Source organism: Lemur catta, chromosome 12, assembly GCF_020740605.2.
Source record: "Lemur catta isolate mLemCat1 chromosome 12, mLemCat1.pri, whole genome shotgun sequence".
Taxonomy (NCBI): domain Eukaryota; kingdom Metazoa; phylum Chordata; class Mammalia; order Primates; family Lemuridae; genus Lemur; species Lemur catta.
This window is the reverse complement of record NC_059139.1, coordinates 65,507,886-65,534,054: the sequence shown is the minus strand read 5'-3', so window position 1 is coordinate 65,534,054 and position 26,169 is coordinate 65,507,886. Positions and strand designations below refer to the sequence as shown.

At 39.4% G+C, this 26,169-nt stretch overlaps 1 protein-coding gene across 2 annotated transcripts in view; it reads right to left on the bottom strand.

Moving 5' to 3' along the window:
- Nucleotides 1-21,789, bottom strand: part of LOC123648582 (leucyl and cystinyl aminopeptidase) — an 89,217-nt gene extending 67,428 nt beyond the window's left edge. Inside the window, exon 1 of one of the 2 annotated variants that reach the window (XM_045566467.1) lies at nucleotides 21,767-21,789. Coding sequence is in view for 1 of the 2 variants with exons in the window: in XM_045566466.1 (XP_045422422.1) it covers nucleotides 20,095-20,113 (19 nt within the window). In the remaining variant the exon portion in view is untranslated. Of the gene's footprint in view, nucleotides 1-20,094; nucleotides 20,341-21,766 lie in introns of those variants that run through there. The other variant, XM_045566466.1, reaches the window with a different exon arrangement.
- Nucleotides 21,790-26,169: the final 4,380 nt, after the last annotated feature.

Below are 26,169 nucleotides of genomic sequence, written 5' to 3'. Positions count from 1 at the left end.
TTTTCAGGAGACTTGTGACTTCAACTAAAGGTCAACCTGATTATGATTCACATATCAATCAGTAAACATTTCTTCTAGTTAAAAATATTTATTTGATAAATTCAATTCAGAAATCTATGGATGGAAATAAAATTTAAAAGCAGAAGGATGGATTACAAATGTATTGAAATACACATATTATTTATTACTATTCTTGATATTAGAGCCATGCATAAGACTTGAAATTCGAAATATATGAGAAATTCTCATAACCAAAAATTTTAGATCTTCCCAGGTTCAGAAAATCCCCCAATACTCAATTTGGTCAAATACGGAGAATTAGCTGCCAAGTTAGAGCTTTAGCTAAGCCAGATTTTTTAAATTTAAAACTCAAACTATCTTAAAACAATCATATCTATGAAAATGTCACAGAAATCTTCAAAAACCACCCTGTCTAAAATAAATGGCTATAAACTTTATCAAAAGTTAAAATAGGCCGGGCGCGGTGGCTCACGCCTGTAATCCTAGCTCTGGGAGGCCGAGGCGGGTGGATCGCTCGAGGTCAGGAGTTCGAGACCAGCCTGAGCAAGAGAGAGACCCCGTCTCTACTAAAAATAGAAAGAAATTATCTGGCCAACTAAAAAATATATATACAAAAAAATTAGCCGGGCATGGTGGCTCATGCCTGTAGTCCCAGCTACTAGGGAGGCTGAGGCAGTAGGATCGCTTAAGCCCAGGAGTTTGAGGTTGCTGTGAGCTAGGCTGATGCCACGGCACTCACTCTAGCCCGGGCAACAAAGTGACACTCTGTCTCAAAAAAAAAAAAAAAAAAAGTTAAAATAAAGAAAATGTCAGTAAATTATTAAATTAGATAAATGTGTTTACATGGATATTTGGTTGAATTGACCAAGGATCAAATTTTGGTATATTATGAACTATGCCACAATATCCCACTCCCATACCTTCCTCAATTCTACCCACAGAACACCACAACTAAATACAGAGGTAGTTATATTAACTGCAAGTTAATTATAATTTCTGAAAAATAAAATCAATCTTGTAGAAACTATCTTGGAATATATTCTTTGTTCAAACATTACTTCTACAAATAGTAGCCAATGTCTACATCACCAGCTCACCATATGAACCAGTACTCTCCAGATCCTCTGTAAATAAGATTGACAGTAAATAAGATTGGTATGGTAGACAGAATAATCCTCCCCCCACCACCACAAGATGTCCATGTCCTAATCTCTAGGGACATGGTTAAAGATCCTGAGAGAGAGAGATTATCCAGGAGGAGCCCAGTATAATCACAGGGGTCTACAAAAGCCAGAAGAAAAGATCAGAGTGAAGTAATGAAGAGGACTTCATTTGCCTTTGGTAGCTTTGAAGATGAAAGAATGGGGCTGAGAGCCAAGGAATGTGGGTGACCTCTAGAAGCTAAAAAAGTGAGGGAAATGGGTCCTACTCAAAGCCTACAGAAAAGAACACACAGCCCTGCCAACCCCTTTTGATTATAGCCCAGTGAGACCCATGTGAGGCTTATGACCTACAGAACTGTAGGGTAATAAATTTGTGTTGTATTGCTCAAACTTGTGATAATTTATGGTGGTATTAAAAAACAAATACAACTGGTACCCACAGCATGCCTAACATTCATGGCTGGTTGGCTCCCATCCAGTACTCCAGTGGAGTTAAGAGCTTGCCCAAAATCAGCTGTGGCATTTCCAGTAATTATTGGTAAAGCTATTTGGTAATTCAATTAACTTACAAAACAGATGAAGAAGGCAATTCTGAGAAAATCAGGTGAAATCTTTCGAAAAACTCAATAAAGGCAAGCCATTAACACTGTTGTTGAATTAGGTATGAGACAACTATAAAAGAGTAGGAAAATAACTGTGAAAGTCTAGACAAATTTTGCACTCAGATAACTTCACAGGTGTCTACATTTTCACTTCACTTAATGGTGGATTACGGAGTCCAAACTTGCTGAAGCAATCCACATGCGGGTGAGTTTTCTGTTTTAGTTTCGTTTACTTTCTCCACTCTCCCCTGAGAGCAGGCTTTAGTCACAGAGTAGTGTGGCAATGCCAATAGGTAAAACTCCAATGAGTTCCATATTTCTAGCCAGAGAAACCAGTAGACTACACAGTGTGGGCAAAATACCAGAGGGGAGAGAATCAGAGAGGAGGATCCCCTAAATCTGTATATGAACCTGCAAAAGTTACAGAACCACCTCTAAGCTACATATGTGCAGAACTGACCAGAATCAATACAGCAAAGTGTATTAGTTTCTATTGCTGCTGTAACAAATTACCACGGAGTGGGTGGCTTAACATAATACAGATTTATTTTATTACATTTCTGAAGGTCAAAAATCCAAAATGGGTCTCACTGAGCCAACATCAAAATATCAAGAGTGCTGTACTCCTTCTGGAGGCTCTGGGGAGAGTCCATTTCCTGTCTTTTCCAGCTTCTAGAAGTCTGGTTGCACTCCTTAACTTGGGTCCCCCTTTCATCTTCAAAGCTAGCAAGGGCTAGTTGAGTCTTTCTCATACTTTAACACTCTGATATTGGCTCTTCTGCCTCTCTCGTCCACTTTTAAGAACTCTTATGACTGCATTGGCCCACCTAGATAATCTCTTTAAGGTCAGCTGATTAGCAACCTTAACTCTAACTGCAACCATAACTCCTCATTGTCATGTTACCTAAAATATTCCCAGGCTCCAGGGATTAGGACATGGACATCTTTGGAGACCATTATTCTGCCCACTATACAAAGCCTAGGAGAACTGAATTGATATTGATATCCACAGACAGTGAAACAGAACGCCAAGTCTGAACCTGAACAGAGTGACTGTCTGCTAAAACAAAAATATCAATATACTTCAGAGGATAAAAGAGTCTACATGATACAACCTTCACAATGTCCAGGATACAAACCAAAACTACTTGACATAAAAAGGACCAAGAAAATGCAAACAATCCTCAATGGAAAAGGCAATCAACAGATGATGGAATTATCAAATATTTTAAAGCTGTTATTATAATTATGCTCTGGGAGGCAAAGACAAACATATTGAAATAAATGAGAAAGTAAAAATTCTCAGTAGAGAAATAGAAACTTACATACAAAAAGAACCAAAATTAAAGTTTTAAACAAAAAAAAATCTGAAATAAAAAATTAACTAAATGGCCTCAAGAGCAGAATTGTGATCACAAAGAAAGTCAATGAACTTAAAAGATAAACAGAAATATTCAATTTGAAGAACACAGAGAAAAGAAATATGGAGGAAAAAATGAACAGCGCCTCAGGAACCTGTAGGACAATATCAAAAGGACTAACATATGTAGTTGGAGTTCCAGATTAACAGGAGAAAAGTATTTGGACAGAAAAATTATCTGAAAAAACAATACCCAAAACTTCACAAACTTACAGATTCAGGAAGCTTGATGAACCTAAAAAAGGATAAGCCCAAAGAAAACCAAACCGAGACACACATAATCAAACTGCTGCAAACTAAAAGTAAAGAAAAACTCAAAACCAACTAGAAAAAAAACCAACATATTATATAGAGGATAATAATAATTCAAATTATTGTGGATTTCTTAATAGAAAACTATGGAGGATCAGAAATGATGGAGCAACATCTTTAGTATTTTTTATATAGAGAAAACCATTATATATATTTGTGTTCTATATGTGTGTGTGTATATATCTTTCTGTAAACATGTATCCAGAATATATGAAATATTCTTACCACTCAGTAAGATGACAAATAATACAATATAAAGGAATAGGCAAAAGATCTGAATAGCCATTTCACAAAAGAAGGTGAACTGATGGCCACACACACACACACACACACACACACAAGCGTGCGCGCGCACGGGCGAAAAGATGTGCAACATCAATAGTCATCAGGGACGTGCAAATTAAAACCACATTGAGATAGGACTACCCACCCATTGGTTTGGCTAAGTTAAAGAGATTAACCATACCAAATTAATCAGCACTCTCATTTACTGCTGATGGATATGTGAAATGATTAACAACCAGTTTGGAAGATGGTTTGGATCTTAGCATTCCCACTACTGAGTATCTTTCCAAAAGAAAAGAAGTCATTATATCAAAAAGACATATGTGGGGGGGAATAAAAATAATTAAAAAAAAAAAGGAAAAATGAAAAAGAAAAAAAAGACATATGTGTGTTTAGTGCAGCACAATTCACAATTGCAAAGATATGGAATTAACCTAAGTGCCCATCAACTGATAAGTGGATAAAGACAATGTGGGGTGTGCGTGTGTGTACATATATATATATATATATATATATACACACACATACACATATATATAACATACAGTACTATTCAGCCATAAAAAAATGAATTAATGTCTTTTGTAGCAACTTGGATGGAACTGGAAGCCGTTATCCTAAGTGAAGTATCTCAGGAACAGAAAAACAAATACTCCCATGAACTCACTCACTAGTGGGAGCCAAATGATAGGTATACATGGCCACATGGACTGTTACAATGGACTTCGGAGACTTAGAAGGGAGGTTGGGAGGGGGTTGAGGGATCAAAAATTATCTATCAGGCATAATGTACATTATTCGGGTGACTACACTAAAAGCCCTGACTTCACCACTATACAATTCATCTATGTAACAAAGAAAACACTTGTGGCAGGGGGCAGTGGCTCAGGCCTGTAACCCTAGCACTCTGGGAGGCCAAGGTGGGAGGATCGCTTGAGGTCAGGAGTTCCACACCAGCCTGAACAAGAGTGAGACCTCGTCTCTACTAAAAATAGAAAAATTAGCCAGGTGTGGTGGCGTGCACCTGTAGTCCCAGTTACTCGAGAAGCTGAGGCAGGAGAATCGCTTGAGCCCAGGAGTTTGAGGTTGCTCTGAGCTAGGCTGATGCCAGGGCACTCTAGCCCAGGTGACAAAGTAAGACTCCATCTCAAAAAAAAAAAAAAAGACAAAAAAACAGTTGTATCCCTTAAACCTACTGAAATTTTTTAAAAAATTATTTTTTTAAAAAAACAAACAAAAAAGTTAAAACATACAGTTACCAGATGATCCAACCAATAGACTCCTATGTATTTACCCAAGAAAAACCAAAACCAATGTCCACACAAAGACTTGTACTAGAGTGTTCATAGCAGCTTTATTCATAACAGCCCAAAACTGGAAAAAATATCTATGTAGCAGTAAATAGATAAATTATGGTATATCTATACAATGGAATGCTATTCAGCCATTGTTTAAAAAGAAACTATTATGCTGAGTCAAAGAAGACAGACCAAAAAGGAGTACTGTATAATGTCATTTATATAAGATTTATATAAAATCTATATAATCTAATCTATATAAATTCCATTTATATAAAATTCTAGAAAATGCAAGATAATGCAAGATAATTCTAGATAATGACAGCATATCAGTGGTTGCCAAGAAGTGGGTATAGAGAGAGGGATGGATTGAAAGGTCTGTTTTTTTGTTTTGTTTTGACTTTAAGTTTAAAAAATATAATATTAAGAATCAGGAATATGCACTACTTCAGTACCCTGATTTTAATTTACACAAAGACTAAGTTTAGAGACTTATTCATTTGAACAATTATTGCACATTCACATTCCTGATTCCATCCAGGTCTGTTCCACAAAACTTTCAGACCACTCAAGTAAAGAAACCACACAAGGTCTTCTCTGTGCAAGTATTTATGACACTTACTGTAAACACCAGCAGGGTAAAGGACTAATTCTCTATAATGTTAATAAGTATTTCAAGGTATTCTGAACAGCTGGGTTAGGATGGGTGGTGTATCACCTAACTTTATAGAACTCTAGTTCACTCAGCTGAACTTATATGTACACTCCAGGATGCACATGTTTACATTTAATCACAGTTTACCGCATGTCATATTTTGGGAGGAGAGGAAAGGAAGACTACTTTAGAATTGTTATTGATAACTTAAAGTGTGAACTTCATGGTTTTAATTATCTCTATTTTATCATGCCATAACACAATAGTAACATCTACAAAGAGCCTTAAGATCACGGGACAACTCTGCTGTGGACAGGTTAATACAGAATATGCACCAGCAACAGTTCTATTTATTCTGCAATGTACCTAGTAGTCAAAGGCTTGACAGATATTTTTAATCATCTCTTAAGCATTCCCTAACCTCGAGGATAAAAGCGAACATAAACTGACAAACACTGGTTATAAAATGCTACAGGTTCAGAATCAGATAACTTTTGAATTATGCCACACAAGCATTTTTTATATTAACCTCTGTCAACACATCTTGGAGTAAAAAATAAAAACATAAAATAGTTTATACAAACTAAGACATAGATCTGGTGTGCTTCCTAGAAATTAACAGTTTCGCTGAAAAAAGAAAACATCAAAATACAAATGGGCAAGAGAAAACTTTCAGACCGACAAAGAGAAACACACAAAAACCCCAGAAATGAGAGAACCACACATTTCTATATATGGCAACACATTATTTGGCCACATATTAGGTTTCATATAAGGGAAACCAAGATGCAGGGAATAAACGTCCTTTTCCATTTCATTTTGTTCTATGGGATAAACTATACCTTAAATGACCTCATATGTCCATGTGTGTGACAGAGGGACATGTGGAGAGAGGAAGGAAGGGTGGAGGTGGCAGTTGTCAGTGGAAAGAAAAAAATTAATGGTTCATATTTAAGCAAGTCTTAGGTGCTAATCAAACTCCTCTACTAAATTTGCTCTAAGAAAAGGACAAAAGATCTCCAACCATTTTGTGATTAGACCTGCCTGTGTTTATACCTTTCTAGCATTTCAAACTAATACAAAATGCCAATCAGGAACATGAGGGTCAAGCTCTCTTTCATACAACCTGGTTTTTTATGTGTGGAGAACACCTAGATTAGAATCAGTGTGTAGCTCACTGAAATACCCTCCTTTCCCCACTGTCTGCCTCACGAAAATTATTTTACAGCAAGCTAATTACAGATTAACTGTCTGTTCCAGGTGTAGTCAAACCTCACAGGCTTGTCCCAGTTGACCTGGTTAGGCCCACGGGCAGAGCTGGGGAAAGCAGATCAATCCCAGTCATTTATGGCCCGAAATGGAAAAAACAAGGCTGATTTTAGTCCTCTTAAAAGTCTAGATCATTCTGTGGCAGATATGAAACAAAGGGTTTTGTATTATCTTGGACTCCTGGGTCCACAGATCATACAAGTAGAAAAAAAATAATTGAACTTAGCCAAATAGGGCTTTAATTCACTAAAATTAAGATAAGTCTAAGAAATCTCTAGACGGCTGAAGAAGTTAAATGATACATCTTTATTATGTATGTGTTGAGGAGCTGGGGGTGTTGGGGATGGGGTAGTTTGTTAAAAACCCTTCAGTAAGGATATAAAGAGAAAATGGATAAAAATCAATTATTTTTTAAGGTAATTAGTTTTAAAAACCTGTGTCCTCCCTATGTTAGAACTATTCAGGGCTGAAATAAATGACTGTAGAAGCCTCAAATAACCAAGGCATCTGGTAATGTGGCCTGTCAGATATGCCTGGCCAGAGCATTTCCCCTTCCTGTGACCTAGATCTATCTAAAGAAACTTGCTGCCCAATTCCAACAGCTCCACTTCCTACCCACTCTGGACTCCTACAGCATCCCTCTCCAGTTCCTGAAAAAGGCAAGCTTAATGTTTAGAGTAACAGTTTTCAAGATATGGTATAGGCACACCTGGAAATCCCTGATGCCCTCTCGGGAGGTCTTCAAAATCAAAACTATTTTCATAATAATAAGATGTTATTTGCATTTTCACTCCCATTCGCTCATGATTGTAAAGTTTTCCATAGGCTACATGACATGTGCTATTACAACAGACTGAATGCAGCAGCAAATCTGATAATCTAGCTGTAAAATAATGCCTCTCACTAATCTTTTTGTTTTGGAAAATAGTTGTTTTTTATTAAAAAGCTCTTAGGGGTCCACAATAATTTGAAGAGTATAAAAGAGGTCCTGAGACCAAAAAGTTTGAGAAACATTAACTCTGCCTTCAAAGAGAAAGAAGAAACTATGAAAGTCTCCAGATATCTTGACTCGAACATGCAAGTTTCAGTATACTGTTTCAAAAGGCATATAAAGTAAATACACAAAGTAAATAAACATAGGTCTGGATCACTCCATCACAGGACAGGAATGGGACAAGGGTTTTTGCCTCATCCTGGATTCCTTGCATCCAGAAAAAAAAATAATTGAACTTAACCATCTATGCTTCCTTGAGCATCCTCAGGCAGGAATGTAAACTCCAATAACTTATGCCTGTGGAAAAAAAGAATCTGCTTTACCCTGAGGTTTCCAGAAACAAACTGTCCAAAGTGAAGGCTCCCATTCTACACAGAATTGTGCTCCCTACAAAATCAAATTCATATAATAAGCCCTAACCCCCAATGTGACTATATTTGGAGATACAGCCTTTAAGGAGGTAATTAAGGTTAAACGAGGCCATCCATAATGGTGGGCCTTAATCCAATAGGATTGGTGTCCTTAGAAAAAAGATGAACACCAAAGCTCTCTCCTTCCACACCTGCACAGAGCAAAGGTCATATGAGGACACACTAGGAAGGCAGCGATTTGCAAGCGAGGAAAAGTGCCTTCACCAGAAACTAACTGTGCAGACACCTTGATCTTGTACTACCAGCCTGCAGAACTGTGAGAAAGTTAATTTCAGCTGTTAGAGCCACCTAAGTCTCTATTATTTCATCCCAGAAGCCGAAGCAGACTAATGCACTGCCTATAGCCTGCTCCCATATGGTCACTCCATAAACATACTGAGTAGGGGGAGGGGGCAGGAATGGAAACTTTCTTAAGGGGGCAGGGAGTAGTGAATCAGTGTCTTCACAATACCACACATCGTAATTTATGTTATGTGGCCATTAAGGAGTTGTTTAGGTTTTGTTCTTCTCAAAATGTCATTTGATTTTCATCCTTTGATGAACACCAGGACAGAAACATCCATATATTTTGCCCCCTGGTTAATATAAGTCTAAAATTCATGTTTTCACACCTCAACTCATACTGCCACTAACTCATAACACTACTTATTCAGTTATGTCAACTAATGGAATCCTGCCTTTCAGTGGCTTTTCCTCATTAACAGCTGTGACATCACTTTACCTTCTTTACTCTTCCCATAAGACCATACGAAAGCTCATATGTGACCAAATTCATGCCTTCTTAGCAACTCTATGGGATATGAGGAAATATCTTTTTACAAGTTGAATCTAATTGGCTTGGGAATTGTTTCTGTGGCTCTCTAATGAAGGGTAAAGTGCCCCAATACAGGTCAGCCAAAGGCCCTGAAGCACTGCAGGAAGAGAAATTGGTTTAACTGTACTACTTAGGTCATAAATGCACAGCAGCTATCACAGAAGATGAAAGAAAGGAGGGAAATCTTGGGTCAATCTTTAATTTTGATTTTGCAAATGCTTCAGAGTAAGAGACTCCTCTGCCTCCACGTTATCTTCCTTCCCCTGAAACACTGAGATGGTGTTTTAGCACACTGTCTTTTCAGTATAAAGCATAGGGTCTGAAATACAGCAAATGCTCAATAAATGCATTTCAGTGGAAAGGGAAGCTGAATGAACACTGATTAGAATGTTCCCAAAAAATGGGAATTACTCTGTTTGCTGTAGAAACCTTTATAGAAAAAGAAAAAGAGTATTGAGCTTTCTGGGAAGGAAGGCAGGGAGAAAGGGAGGGAGGGAGGAGGGGGAAGGAAGGAAAGGAAAGAAAGGAAGACCTTTAAGAGCACAAACAAAACAAAATTGTTATTTATTTGTTTTGGCATTGCTTGAAGAAGTATTTGTCTCAGATAACATTTACTGAGCATCTAATACGTGTGGAGCAGTATGTTAGATGCCAACCATAGTAGCAAATACAAAAGAACTGTGTTTTTATCTGCTATATGTAATTAATGGTTCCTAGTTGAACAAGCATGTACATTCTTTATATAAAACCCAAAATGGAGTTTTAACCATTTAGAAAATGGAGTCCTAAACAAGTGATATTTCTGTTTTTATAATACACCACTTATGCTTATTTGAGCATCCTTGGGCAGAAATGTAGACTTCAATAACTTATCCCTGTGGGAAAATGTAATCTCTCTAGCTCGAGGTTTCCCAGCAACAATTGTGGTCCACGGTGAGGAAAAGCCTGTACTCTGTTCCCATGCAATCTACCCGTATAGCCACCAAACACTTAAAGGATTATTTCTTATATACTTCACCTTGCTGTTTGGTCAAAATCACTAGCTTATGTGTTTCAGAAGTTCAAAATATTATCTTTGTGAGAAAAAAACAAAAACATATCCAGAGACTCATGGCAGGGTAGAAGTAGGGAAGTGAACTGCTAATAATTTATAATAGATTCTCAGAGCCAAAAGCTGCTGCCAAGTTACATTCATTCAGCAAAAATAATAATAAAATAAGGGAAACAGTCACTAGCAGAAATACAAATTCATTAGTAAAACTAGCTTCTTATTAAGCTTCCTGTGAGAAAGCATAGCAAAATAGGTATGAACTTAAACACATAATATTATGGACATGTTTGTTTGCATTCCTGATGCTTAAGAAACGGAGGCCTTGTTAGAAGTTAATGAAGTACCCTTATTGTGTATCTTTATGTTAACACTACCCCTTTTGGTCTTAAACTCCTAACTATTTCAACTGTACTTAACAGACAAACTATATTTAATACTTGCTGGAGACTGAAACAAGTTCTGCTTGTATGAATAATGAGGTGTTGCATATAGCATTTGCTTGAAGGAACCATGAAAGCATACCTAAGCCAGAATTAAATTGGACGTAGGCAGGAAGAGCTCCTCCACTCTTAAGCAACACTTCCCTGAAAGCGTTGCAAATTCATAATTGTCAACAAATATGATATGGAAGGAGTCCTCCTACACTGACCTCAAGCCTTTAGTAAAGAATGAAGATACAAGAAATACCATTTGTTTCCAATTCTTCATAATTTTCACTATGGCTGGAATATGCCCAAACCACCATGTATCTTGGACCACTGCTAGTATCAAAAAAGTTTTGAGTGCACATTTTAGCTTTTTTAACTAAATATATTAAAACATCCAGATACTATCCCTAAGTAAGAATCACAGAGCTAGTGAGTAAAGAGCCAGGATCTGAATGCAATAATCTGAACTGCTCTTCATATTATGCTACACTATACAGTAAGTAGTCTTAACAAAATAACTTAGATCCATGGATAGATACACCTACAAAGTGAAAAAAAAAAAAAGAGTATAAAACCAAATGTATCTGAAGGAAAAGGTGAGGGATGGAACCTGTAATTCTTGAAGTCAGGCAGTTTTCAAGGAGTGTACTAATTTGTACTTTCATATCAATAATTTTTAAAAAATTAATTCCACCAGAATGTAAGTACCTAAATGGCAGGGACCACACTGCATTCAGATTTGTAGTCTACATTTAAGAACAAAGCTTGGAACAAGTTAGCATACAGTAAAAGTATATTTTAATGTGTTTAATGTATTTATTTGGGATGGTATCTTTTTAAAAGCTATTCTCTTTTAAAAAAGACAAATGGACACAAGTCAAAAACAAAACAAATTTAAAATATCTGTTAATTGAAGCAGTTTAAAACAATATACAGGAAGACTCTATTAAAATTTTTACTCTATGCTTCTTCCCTGATGTCCACTCCCAACACCTGCCCCCAGCCCCACAAAAAAGAACAGAGCATGGAAACCTGGAGAAGTAATTTTGGTCTGTTAAATTTTTAGTCTAGGTGATAAAAATAAGAGAAGAAGAATGAATTATTAACATGATGTAAAAAGGAAGAAATTCAAAAAGAAAAATTGGAAAAACTTTTTAAAAAGAAAAATTAAGTAGATTTGAATCCCAGTATTCTCTAGTACCAATAAAATAGAATTAAGCCTAAAGTATTCATCTTCTAAAACTTTTTTTGTACAATATATTCTCTCTCTATTTTCTCTGGTTGTTATCCACAATGGAATTAACACAGAATCAAGAGAAAACTAAAAATTTACAATAATGTACAAAATTCTAATAATAACCATTGAGTTCTACTGAACAACTAGGTATTCAAAACATTGTCAATGCCACAGAGAGACAAAAATATTGTCGATACCACAAAAGAAGTACCATAGTTAAAATTCTGGCTGTAGGACATTGAAAAAGCATCAAGTCAACATACAACATGATATCTCATGAAGTAAAAAACACAAACAAGAGTGAATACTGATAGCATCTGGCTGCTGCTGCTTTATCCTTATATTTATCATATGACAATGATGAAAACTCACATAAAGATATGCCCTTTTATTCACTTCAAAAGATAACCAATAACCTTGTTAAGCAAAAAATCAAATTATTTTAGCCCCAATTTTCAATTTTCTTTTCCTAGGCTAAATTATTTACCCTGTTTGCATTTATATCAAAATTGTCCCCCAATCAAATTAACAATCTTTATCTTGTAAGTATTTTTTAAATCTTTCTCATAATATAGGTTCCATAGTCCTTGGCAACTCTCAGGGACCCTCTTAGAAAAATTTAGCTGTAAAAAGAAATTGTCAATGATGCCTAAATATTTATGCTTGTTAATCTCTCAGACAAATCTGTATAGCTGCAAATACCATAGGATCTAAAGGTAAAAAGTTTATATGTAATTCCATACACTGGATATACTATAGTTTTAAAAGAACAGCTTAACCTATCATAATTCCTTATTTAAAATGAAAAGTAGCACTAGTCATAATGAATATCTGTGAGTTATTTAACAGAATAAGATCTGAAAAGGAAATTATAAGAACTCTTCAGTGTATACAGAAATCTTGTGTGTTATAAAAGTACCTCCAGTGGTAAATAAATTTGCCAGCCCTGATTTCAGAGGGATTTAAACAAAGGATTATTTTGCTGATAATTCTCTGAAATAGTTTTCTATCTGACTCATCAGATTGATAAAACACAAGGTGTATGACAGTCTTAAATCTCTACAGCAATAACTCTGCCATCAATTTACAACTGACTCAAGAACAGTTTGCTTATTGTTAACCCATTTAAAACATTAGTGATGATTACTCAAAAAGCAGGCATTGTAACTACATATTTTCTACTAATAGCCACTGTCATTCAATTACATGCCAAGAAAAGCTTCTGTGCATGAATTCTTCAAGTCTTTATCTCAATAGTATTTCCAAAATTAATTAAAACAGAACTATGTGCCCAACCGCAGTGAACAGCCGGACTTGAACAAAGCTAGGCACACTTTAGTGAACATGTGCTTATTTCTATCTAACTCAACACGTTATATCATTTAATGCCCAAGTCAGAATAGACCCTCCTTTCTACATTCAATTATTTTTCTGAGTGCTTCCTTCAGCTGGAAAATTACCAAGCCTCTCAGTAGCCTGTATTGATGCAGATGGAAGTGAGGCTGCTCCTTTAAAGAACAATCCATTTCTTATTCCCACTGACTAACACCCAATACTCTATGCTTAGCCTGAGCTGTCTTCTTAATCTAGCCACTCAGTCTTGATTCTGTAAAGACAATGCTAGTGGCCCCAAGGGCTGAGGCATTTAGCATCCAGTTTAAAGAGCAGAGAAACTACTGCTAATAAGTACAAGGGTAGGCCAGCCCAGACTCCTACATGTGATCTTGATAAATCTGGGCACACTAGTTCCTCCAAGACTCAAGAGTTCCAGCAGCCTCCCTTACTTAACCATTGAGAATCTTCTCATAATTATGCAACAAGAAGAAACTAGACAAGTATGACACTGTTTCTGTCTTCAAATCATACTCCCAACACCAACTTAAAGAAAGATCTTTAAAACATTTAGCTCTCCCAATCACTCCCACTAATATCTATGTATTTTTTCCTCCAAAGAGAACCCTGGAATGATGCAATGTTGTTTTGGTGATGAATATTCTGTTTTTAATCTCACAAAATAACAGTCTCAGCTGTGAAAAATACCAGGGCCCAAGCCTCCTTCCCCACCAGAAATTTCCTCTATGACACTGAATGACACCTGAGGCAGTAGTCTGGGACATGCTACCACACTGCAAGAGGAAAGCACACACCCAACTGCCTGAAGTACCCTTCTTTCACTGCACTCCCCACTCTCTTGTTCCCTCAGCTGGAGAAACATTCCCATGCAGAAACATCTGGAAGCCTTTTATAACTGCCTTCATCCCAGATCATTGGTTTAGCCTCCCCCAATAGTACTGGAGGCTCAAGATGACTTTGGACCACCCCCCCCCCCCCATCTAGAGACGTCCAGACAGTTGACTCCAGTTTTGTTTCAATGACTGCATTCTTGAAGTATGTAGAATGCCCAGGAGGACACTCATTAAGCAATACACACCAGAAGGAAAAGAACTTCAAAGGGTCTCCTACAATTAAACTTGATTCTCCATTGTTTTTTGAAATTCCCTTGGAAGCCTGAATTTTCTTTATTTGGCAAATGACCTCGTTTCCTCCTCCTTTAAGATGCTAAGGATGGAATTTTAAAAAAATTAATTGGTTCATTGTTCAACCATAACCACCAGTAGAAAAGTGAGGCAAAACAAGGCAATAAAGAACTGTAAGTGACTGCTACCAAGCCAAAAGATGGATCTATATATAGTCCTCTTTGTATTTTGTTTCTTGAAATCTAAAAACACTCAGGAAAGTGAACAGTACTAACTAACAAGTGACTGAGTTTTCTGACTATGAAAGAGAAAAGATGGTATGATTAGATTCCTGGCAAATGTTTTCTATCTTCTGCCAGGGCCTCCAAATGCTAGTCTTAACTCATTCATCTCCTCATCCCTCTATTCCTTTAGTCCAACCAGACCCACATAGCTCCCCTCTTCCAACCCTGATTCCATCTTCAAACTTCATACAACAGTGCCCTTCTCTCCAACCTAGGCTTGTTTCTGAGCCAAAGACTTGCAAGGTTCAAAGCATGACCATTTTGAAAATCTCTGCCTATCAGCTTCTTCCTTTACCCCCAAATCTCTACATTTCTTTCATCTTCATCATTGATTCTCCTTTTAAGTCCAAACTTTCCCTAAAGATCTTTGTAGGATTCAAACTCCTACATGCACTTCTTGGACAATCACAAATGAATTTACAACACTAGATGAGGTTATAAGGGAATCCTGGAGGACACCCTTCCATGAACACAGGAACTCTTAACGTTTCATTTACTGCCCAGAAATACCAGGGCAATGAGCAGCCTTCTCTACAAAAACCAGATATACATATAGATACAAAAGGAGATGAACCACAGGGCTCTAAAACTTCCCTCCATTCCTAATCCTGGTTTCTTGTGAACATTCAGAAAAGGAGCATATGTAGGGATTCAAGTTAAAAACAAAAACAAAAAACTGTTTCTCTGGTTGCTCCAGTGACACTATGGAAAGGCCTAGTAGTACTAACTCAACTCCAGCCTTTTACAGTTTTTAAGACGTGAGGTAACTCACTGACAATGTGGCTGCACCACCATCCTCCTCACCTCAGCTGCCGAGAACCACAGGCCTAATCTAGCTCCACCTCAATTTCTGGCATAATCTTGATAAAATTCTTCCACATCTCAATTTCCAGTGTTTTCACAGAGATGGCCAATGCTGCTGTTTCCTAACAGGAATATTACACTAAATCAGGGGAAATATGAGCTTAGTGGTGACAGATATCATACAGTTAAGAAGAGGTTACAAAGACAATTCTGTATATTTCTTTCCTAATTGGAATATTGTCTTAGACAAAGCTTTATTGCTTTTTTAAAATTTCTTCTATATTTCTATATTTTTATATTAGCATGAAAACAAAACCAGGCTCTTTAATTTACTTCTCTTTTCAGGTAAGCATTATCTGATGACAGGTTTGTGAGTTTTTGTGGCTTTTCGGTATCTGGGCCTAGCAGAAAGTTTACATGGAAGTGGTCATTCAGAAGATGGTATATGACCAAATTACTGAGCAGGAAATTACCCCTCGCTTCTCTTCTACATAATTTGCTTACAACCAATCTTTCTGGCTATGTATCTTTCAGGCTGAGTTCTCAAGAATCACCTATGGATAAATGATAATCACTGGTTATAACAGTTTCTAAAATATGCTGTCTGTTTTTTTATCTTGTATCAAGACACTCTTCTCCGGAAATTGATACTAGCAAAGAACTTTTCTACCACTAGGTTCCAGTTAAAAATTGCTTTGGTTTCTAGCTACAGTCTCAACCTTAGACTGTAGGTTGATGCTAAACTCGATTCCTATATAGTTTTATTTCCCTCAACTAAAATAAAAAACTTAAGACAGAAGGATAAAAATAGAATTTAACTTATATTCCACCACACAGAGAAACTATAAGCTTCCATTTCTTAAGGGTTTTCTCTCAGTGTGGTAATTTAGCATAGAATGAAAGAAAAAAAATATACAAACTGTGATAAGCTTACATTTTTGAAAAATGATGCCAAATTTTTTTAGAAAGATATGCATACCTATAGAACAATTATTTGTAGGATAAAAGGATGAAATCACAATTTTATACTGCCTTACAACCCACAAATACCTAATTTGTTGCCCAGACTTCCCATTTTGGAAGTTGAAAAGTGCTTTCAACTGGATAGCAATCTGAAACAAAAACAAAAATAATTTTGTGAGGCAGGAAAGTCCCCCTTGTTTGATTATGCACCAGGCTGTGGTAATAAAGAGATTCATTGAAGCTATGTTCATATGAAAAAAATGAAAAACTATTTAGATTATGTTTCCAGTTCTGGGACTTCAAAATACCAATGCTTTTCCAATCTCTAGAGACTATACCACAAAGTAGACTCTCTGTCTCTGTCTCCATACATATACACACACACACACACACATACATATAAAATACCAGGAAAAGATATTGATATTCTCTATCAATATGTTTCCAAATCCTGAATTTACTTGCCTAATAAACTTCCCAATAGCTCCCTTCTAGTGAACACTTCTAGTATCCTCAAAATGAAGTCACAGATTTCTAGGTCCATCACTACATAATAGATCTCTGGTTTAAAAAAAAAAATGGATTCCTAGGTCTAACCTCAGACTTTTTCAATCAGATTCTGAGGCTGAGCCCCTGGCATTTGCATTTCTTAACACAAATTTAAATTATTCTGAAATATCCCAATCCTTCATGCAAATGAAGACAAAGCTAGACAAACATCAAATCATTACTTGCCTTGATCAAGTACCTCTATCAAAAAACCTAGATAATTGCCATCAATTCCTAATAGTTCGATTCCTAATAGTTTTCACCTCTACCTGTCTAACAGGACACAATAGTTATTGCCAAACCAATCCCAGCATATCTCTCTCTCACCGTAAGAAAGCCACCAAAGATCGAAAGACAGACCAGATGTCCAGTATTCAATGTAAGCAGTTCCTCCCAAGGGCAAGGTCAAAAATATGTCCTGAGCTACACTGGAACTCCTAGCACTAAGGTCCAGCCTTATTATAAGCTCTTTCTGTAGGTATGTATTTGAAATGGGTTGCAGCAGTTATGCTACCTGAACAGGTTAACATACGATATTCATCAAATGAACCCATCATCAATAGGCAGAGAGCAGGACCAAAGAAAAATGGTAGCAATTTTTGACAGAAAACAGAGAAACTACATACAGAAAGCCCTACTGGAACAGATGAGTATTAAAGGCTGGAATGATAAGACAGAAACTAATTTCACTTCCTTCACAAATGCATAGGTTAGAGGGTGAAACTACTGACATGATTTTAACTGAAAATATGTGGTCTTAAAGTATTAAAACTTTTTGTTAAGCTCACACACTTTTCTCCATATACAGAGATATGTGAGAAAGTATAAGTGGGAAAGCCTTTATTAAAAGAGGATGAATGTGTAAAAAAATCCAATACCAAGCTTGATACAAACTGCAATCATAAATTCTACGGATAATTAAATACTCTGCACCAAAACACCCAGACCTATGGAAGAACTATATGCGTATATTCTTTGTACTTAAAAGAATGAACTATAAAGATAAACATACTTTCTACTATACCATGTCATGTTTGAAGACATCAGGAAATTGTACAGTAATCCCTCAAAAGTTTTAAAATAAATACCCAGTCTACCTTAAACCTAAAAGCACCTCAAATTACTAGCATCTAATTTCTTATTGACTTTAAATGTTGAGTTTCTATTTTCCTTATGTTAAAGGATGTTAGATAAGGCTCCCAGGAGTGATAAATGCATTAACTAAAATGATGCATTGCTAAACTATCTTCAGCATTGACTCTGAAATCTGGAAAATAGATAGGAAAGGATCAGAAATCCAATTTCCTACATGAGGGTTGAAGCATTGCTTCTTTTTTTCTTTTCTTCTCTAGGGTTTTTCCACTGTCCTCCCAAATGTGACAATTTGCAAATATTCCCATCTAAAGGAGCATATTCTATGAGGGGAGAAAATATCCCAATTTTAAGACTTGAGAACATATTTTAATTCTGTAGGTATATGTTCAGCAAATCAGCTAGCACTCATATTGACCAAATGAGTGACTCAGCCTTGTTGTGGGGACTTTTTTTTAATTTAGGTGAAATTGCACATTTAAAACTCCACTAACATAGAAGCTCCATTCTACCTAGAACAAAGCATTCTACCTACAACAAAGAATAAGTCTTGGAATATTCACCTGCGAGGATTTAACGACCTGTATTAAACATATTTTACACTAAAGTACTAGACAATCTCTATAGTTCCTTTCAGCTCAAATCTTCCTTAATTTTCTGAGTAGCTACCAGACGATTCTTAGAGCCTTGATAATTACAAATAGAACCTGAACGAGAAAGAAAATTCAGAATTAAAGTTAACATCATTAAGCCTAATTAAACAGTATAGACAGAAAGATGGCAGTAGAATAAAGCTTTCTGAATTAGGAGCAGGGAGAATATAATGAGTAGTTCGCAGCCCCATGAGTGAAGCACAGCATACAACAAAGTCTGGCTGGGGTCTGGGAGATAGTGGGCAATGTCTTTCTCTCTTGGATGGCAACTAACCTGCCCAAGCACGGACAGACTTCGGCTCCTATTATAGCGACACCCTAACTACCTGCAGTAACCAACCACCCGCAGGAATACACATGTCAACTAAAGAGTGAGTCCCCTAATTGTAGAGTGTAGTCTCCATTATTGGCAGTTTTCCTACTTTCTATCCTAAAAGGGAATCCATACACTCAACGCTGCCAAATGGTAAGACATCTCACCCCTACATGGTGACTCCGGCACTTCTGGTCCAAACAAAAGCCATGGTTTTAACTAGGATGGAATTTACTCTCTCCATTCAGTAAAGGGCTGTGGCTGTTTGCAGGGTGCAGGTTCTTGCTTTGACTGTCAACTCATGACACATTGTGATATCACCGTGACGGACCCTTGATACTTAATGAGTCTCGGACTGAAAATCTGGAATTATCGGGAGCCAGGGAAAGGAAGCCTGGCCGCCCCGCAGAGCGCCTGGGCGACGGACAGGAGGGTGGCAATGCGGGCAGGCGGCTCCGCGGCACCGGGCAGGGCGAGCAAGCCTCTCCGCAAGTTTCCCTTCCTTCCACTACGTTAACCTGCCAAGCCTCCCATCCCTCCCCCGCTCCGTTAGGAAAAGTCACGCCAGCAACTCGGCGAAGGGCAGGGGGACAGCTCCCAGCGCCCCACAGAAGTTGCGTTTGGCAGCGGCCGCGGCTTAACCCTCCCTGCCGGAGTGGGGCCAACACCGCCTGCTCCGAGGGCAAACCCGGGCTGCCAACTTTCCCGCTGCCCACTCCTCCGCGCACAGCAGCCCAAACTTCGCGGTTCGCCCACCGGGCCGCGCCCCCCGCGCCCACCTTCTCGCCAGCCCCGGCCGCGCACGGGCCGCTGCCCCCGGCGCCTGCAGCCGCCTTCCCCGGCCCCCGCCCTCCGCCCCCCAGCCCCGGCGGGAAGCCCACGGCGGGGGCGACTGCAGCCCGACCCCGCGTGTCACGACTGCCCACGACCCCCTGGGCCCCAGGGAGCCCAGGTCCGGGCGCCTCGGGCCGCCACTCACCATTGGTGAAGGGCTCCATTTTCCCCCCGCCGCGGCTCCTCACAGCCGGAGCGCCCAAGCTTCCTACTCTGCAAGCTGAAGCGGCCCTTCCGACTGAGCATGCCCAGCGCGGCCTCCCAGGGCTGTCGGGGAGGTGGCGCGAGGGGCGCGCCGCTCCGCCGCTCCGCCGTGCCGGGTTTTCGCGGCGGCTGCAGAAAGAGCGAGGAGGCTAAGGGGAAAAACACAGACCAGCCCCCGCCAGACTCCGGGGAGAGGCAGGGGAGGAGGGCGCCCGGCTGGGGGCGGGCCCCGGGCGGGGCCTGCGCTAGCCCCGCCCCTGCCGGAGCGGCCGGGCGGCCGCGGCGCTCTCCGGGGCCGGGGTCCGAGTTCAGTCATTCAGCGGACGTGGGGGCCTACTGTGTCCGCCCGGCCCTGGGCGCCCGGACGCCCGCACTGCGCCGGAAACGCACGGTCCCTGCTCCATGGAGTGGGCATTGCAGAGGCTGACAGTAAACACGGAAGACACACGAGAGTGAAATCAATGCCCGCCGCGCGTTAAATCAGGGTGATGGGACGGAGTGAGTGGGAAGCTAATTCGGATGGCGTGGCGACGATAGGCCTCGCTGAGGAGGGGCGACTGAAGCTGCGATCCGAAGGCAGGGCGGGAACCTGCGGGCGGGGGTCGCCGTCCGGAGCGCGAAGCGGCGGTTTCCCGGGGAGACTGCCTCCGGGGAGCTCCCTTCTCCGAGGCCGAGGGAGCAGGCGCCGTGGGTGTTTTCAGCCGGGCTGCCCGCCCGCGCCGAGTGTCCCACGACGTCGGTGGCGAGAGCAGCCTGAAGGGAGGGCAGAGACGCCCGCGGGGCTGAGCGCGCCCGCAGCGCAGTCCCGGGGCCGGAGGCTCGGTGCGCCGCCTCTACGCGCGGGCGGATGACAACACCCGGCGCCGGATCGCCGGGCCCGAGCCGCGAGAGCCGCAGGATGTGGGCAGAAGGCCCGCCTGATGCGAGCCTTAAGTCAACACCTGCGGTTCCCGGGGGTGCCGCCTCTGGGGCCCGCAGCCAGGCCCCGCGGCGCTAGGCCGCAGAAGCACAAACTCCCTCAGTCGCCCCTGCCCCCCAGCACTCGCGCCATTGCCTCCAGCCCGGAGCCACCTTTTGTTTCCAACGCCAAATCGGGGCAGTCCGGGCTAGCCTTCGGGGCCGAACCGCCAGGGGCCCTGGGAGCCCCAGGGAGGCTCGTCGGGGCCCGCTTCCTCATCCCGTTCTCGGTGTGCGCATCGCCGCCACCCTAGAGGCGAAGGCCGCCGCCCTTCCCGCGCGCCGCCACCGCCTCCCCGCCCTCCCCTCCCGCAGCCCCGGCCTCTGCAGCGACTTGGCTCCGGCTGCGCCTCACTGCGCCTGCCAACTGTCACACTGTCCCGCCCAGGCTGTCAACAGCAGGGTGTCGGGTACAAACAAGCCTCAGCGAGCGCAAACAGCCTAGGCAAACAGAGAGGGCCGGGAGGGATATATTATTGTTTGATCGGCACGGGAATTAGAAACTATGTTTCCAAGAGTAAAATCGAAATGCAATATTGTATCTTAAAATGTCTATTGTATTACATTCCTTACTTCCCATCTTCGATTTTAAAAACCTTCCAGTGGATACCAATTGCACTTAGAATAAAAGCGGGACCTTATCAACACATGCTCACCGTGCTTTGGCCACAGAGGCCTTCTTGCTGTTCCTGGAAGTCGCCAAGTTCCTTTCAGCATTATTAATCATTCCTTTTGCATGTTCCTCGCACAAGAACTATTTCTTCTGCTTGGTAATTTGCTGATTCTTCCTTGTCATTTAGATCCCAGCTCAAATGACACTTCTGCAAAGAACCCTTCTCACACATCTAAAATAGCCACAAACACGATACACTCTGTAAAGACTTGGCCTGCTTTGTTTTCTTCACAGCACTCATCACTGTCTAAAACAATGTTTTTGGTTTGTTGTTTATTATCAGTCTCCCTCTCAAGAATTCGAGCTCCGTGAGGGCAGGGAGGGTCATTATCTTTTTTAGGGCTGTATCCCAATGCCTACTTAAGTATGCGATAAATAATTTTAGAATGACTAAGTGAATGATTGCAATGGTATTTACAGTTCTAGTTCACTACCAATGTTGTGAACCCTTCCAGTGACCGTGAGGGTCTCTATGTTGAATGGTGTGTTTGTGACCAGTACTGAGAAGACGTCTGTATCATATGATACCTCAGAGCTGCTCTCTCCCCACTGTGTGAAAGATAATCTGAGCCCTCAGGATGGCCCCCTGTTGGGGCATTTAAGAACCAAAAATAGAAAGTGAACTACAGGGGCTGGTATATGGTGTTCAGATATTATAATATATAGTATATGCAGAGCTGGATTTTGTTAAAATGACCTCACACATTGCATTGCTTAGATAAGAAGCTCTTTCCTATATTTTAGGTTATGTTATGTTCTTTTGGAGTTATTTTTGAAGGTGAAGCGCTTAGTATCAGATACTTAAAACTCCACAGCTTGTTAAATCACCTCACCTCACCTCACCTGTAAGCTACAGTCTATCATGCTTTTAAGTGTGAAACACGTTATCTTATTTTTCGTTTTAAATACCTCAAGTCTGCAGGGACTTGTGGTAAAAATGCTTCACCATTGCACTAGCAAATGTTGGCGGGGGGGGGGGGGGGGGGGTGTCACCATATCTTTCTCAGATTTCTTTGCCAAAGAAGCAAATAATTTCTTTGCCAACTTCTTACTTCCCACCCCTTTCATTCCTGCACACACACACACACACAAAGATGTGAAGGACCATTTAAAGACTTGTGCTTTTGTATTGGAGGTAAAAATAGTAAACAAACCAAAATGTTTCAGAACCCTACCGTCCCAAAAAAGAATAATAATGAATTTTGTTTTGTTGGAAACTATTTTACATTGACTTCATAAAGACTTTTTGAAGGAATAATATTTCACAAATTCACTACAGAAACCCATTATTTTTTAATTTTTAACCCCCTCCTATCCTCCCATACAGAGCTTCCTCTTTAAGGGTATAACACTTTAAAGTATTATGAAGTTACTATTCATTATCAGAGGAGATAATTTGACTTTATCTACTATACCCATCACCTATTTTCAGAATCATTGCTGTCTACCATTTAACATTTGAAAACCAATAAATTAGAGAGCTAATTATAAGGTAAAATAAATAGCATGAAAGGAAAAATATGAGTGCCCTGAATAACAAACAACATTTGTTTATAAAAAACTGACAAACTCGATAATCAATGAATACAGGAATTTTTTTATCAAAATAAAGCACTTGATCTGCCATAGATCGGTTCATCTGAGCTTCACATTTAACAGATGAGGAACTGCGGTCTAGAGAGGGTAGATGATTTACTCACAGTCCAGGGGCAATCATGGACTGGAATTCAGACCATCCATATTCTAAACCAGTACTCTGGAGTTGCTATTGCCTCCCTATTCCCACAAGAAAGTTAGGCAGTGACAACAATCCATGAAAGGGACATGGAGTAAAGAGAGATACAGCTAACTTCAGCTACTAGAAGGCTATTTCACTAATCATTTAATTGATATTCTAATTTAATTAGTTAACATATGGGTTTAGCACTATTAGTCTTTCTAATTACTCTGAAATAAGCAATATATTAATTAATTCAGTGCACACATTTGAAAATATTATTTGTTCAGCACTCTTGAATAAATGGAGGAAGCTGATTAATGTCAGGACAACGATGACCATTGAAAGGTTTCCAGCCACTCTAAGGACCGAAGGAGTCAATATCTCATTACCCTCATAATCCATTTGTTGCACACACATTCTGCATTAATTAGTAATGTTTAAAGTTACATCAAATTAAGAAAGGTTTAGAGCATGAAAGAAAGCAAAATAATTATCCAACAGAGTTTGTGTAGAGCTTAGACTTTAGCAAAAAGATTCAGCCAAATAAGTGAAAGTTTATTAGGAAGGAACTAGTTCAGATGCTTTGGATACAAAGGCCAAAACCTTGAATCAAACTAGTTTAAACAATAAAGAAATTTATCATGTCATATAACAAATCCCGAGATAAGACAATCTTCAGTCACAGCTCCCCAACCTCATCAAGAGCCCTTCTTACTCTGTCTCCACTCTGTGATCAGCTGTATGAGCAATTTTCCCAAATCCCAGCTGCCATGTGGTCAAAAAGATAGCTGCAGTCTCTTTCTTGAGAGCAAGGAAACTTTCCTCAGAAATCCCCTATTAGACTTCTCCTTAGGTCTCATTTGCAAGAACTGTATTTTGTACATTTCCAAGTCAATCACTGGAAATGAAAATGAGGTTGCCATGACTGATTTCTTAGCCAAAGCAGAGTTCAGAAGTGCTGAGTTTAGGGTCACCTCCCTTGTTTCATATAGGGGAGGAAGGAGTGCTTGAATAGAATCATTTTTCTTATTCAGAAGGAAAAAGAGGAATTAAGCAACCAAAATCTTAAGAAAGAAACCTAAATGTCTGCTAAAGGTTATAAACACTGACGTTTTAATAACATTTTGATAATTTTTTAAAATTCCTCAGGCACTTATACAGAAAAAGTAAAGCTAGAGCCCATTAAATACAATGTAAATTTTATAAAATTGATCAATATAACTAGGATTGCAAACCAAGAAATGGTATATTATTAAACTTACATCCAGATTTTGATCTGAATGTAACTACTAAAATTGAAAAATAGATCTAACTTTTGTATAGTTTTCTAGGACTATTATAAAAAACTACTGCAATCTGAGTTATTTTAACAACAGAAATTTATTGTCTGTAGTTCTGGAGGATAGAAGTCCATGATCAAGGTGTTGGCAGGACCATGCTCCCTCTAAACAAATCCAAAGGCACCAGAGAAGGATCTGTTCCAGGTCTCTCTCCTAGGTTCTGGTAGTTCCTTGACTTGTGGCAACATAACTCCAACATTCACATGGCATTCTCTCTGTGTGTATATCTGTGTCCAAATTTCTCCTTTTTATAAGGACACTGGTCATATTGGATTAGAGGCCCACTTTACTCCAGTATGAACTTATCTTAACTGATTACGTCTGCAACAACCCTATTTCCAAATAAGGTCATATTCTGAGATACTAGGGATTACAAATTTAACATATGAATTTTGGAAGGACACTATTCAACTTATAACAGCATCTTTCTAATAGAAATAAAGTTGAAGATAAGTATCAAGAAAGATTTGACTGCAAAGGATAACATCAAAAAGTAAAAAGGCAACCTGCAGAATGGGAAAAAATATTTGTAAATCAAGGGACTTCACAAGGGACTTGTATCTAGAATATATAAAGAACTCTTATAACTCAATAATAAAAGATAAATAATCCAATTAAAAATAGGAAAAGGATATGAATGCCATTTCTCTAAAGAAGATATACAAATGGCCAATAATAAGCACATGAAAAGGTCTTCAGTATCATTAGCCATCAAGGAAATGAAAATCAAAACTGCCAGGAGCTACCACTTCACATCCATGAGGATGACCAGAATCAAAAAGCCAGATAATTGTAAATGTTGGCAAAAATGTAGAGAAATTGGAAACTTCATACACTGCTAATGAGATGTAAAATGGCACAGTTGCTTTAAAAAACAGTCTGGCGGTTCCTCAAAAGGTTGAACATAGTTACCATGTGATTCAGCAATTACACTCCTAGGTATAGACTTAAAAACATATGTACACTCAGAAACTTGTACATGAATGTTCATAGCAGCATTAGTTATAATAGTCAAACAGTGTAAACAACACAAATGTCCATCAACTGATGCATGGGTAAGTAAAATGTGGAATATTACTACAATGGAATATTATTCAGCAATAAAAGGAACAAAGTGATACATGTTACAACATAGATGAACCTTGAAAACATTATGTTAAGTGAAAAAAGCCAGGCACAGAAGACCATATATTGCATTGTTTCACTATGTGAAATGTTCAGACTAGGCAAATCTATAGAGATAGAAAGTAGATTAGTGATTTCCTGAGACTGAAGGGAAGGAAGAATGGGAAGTGATTGATAGTAGGTACAGGGTTTCTTATGGGG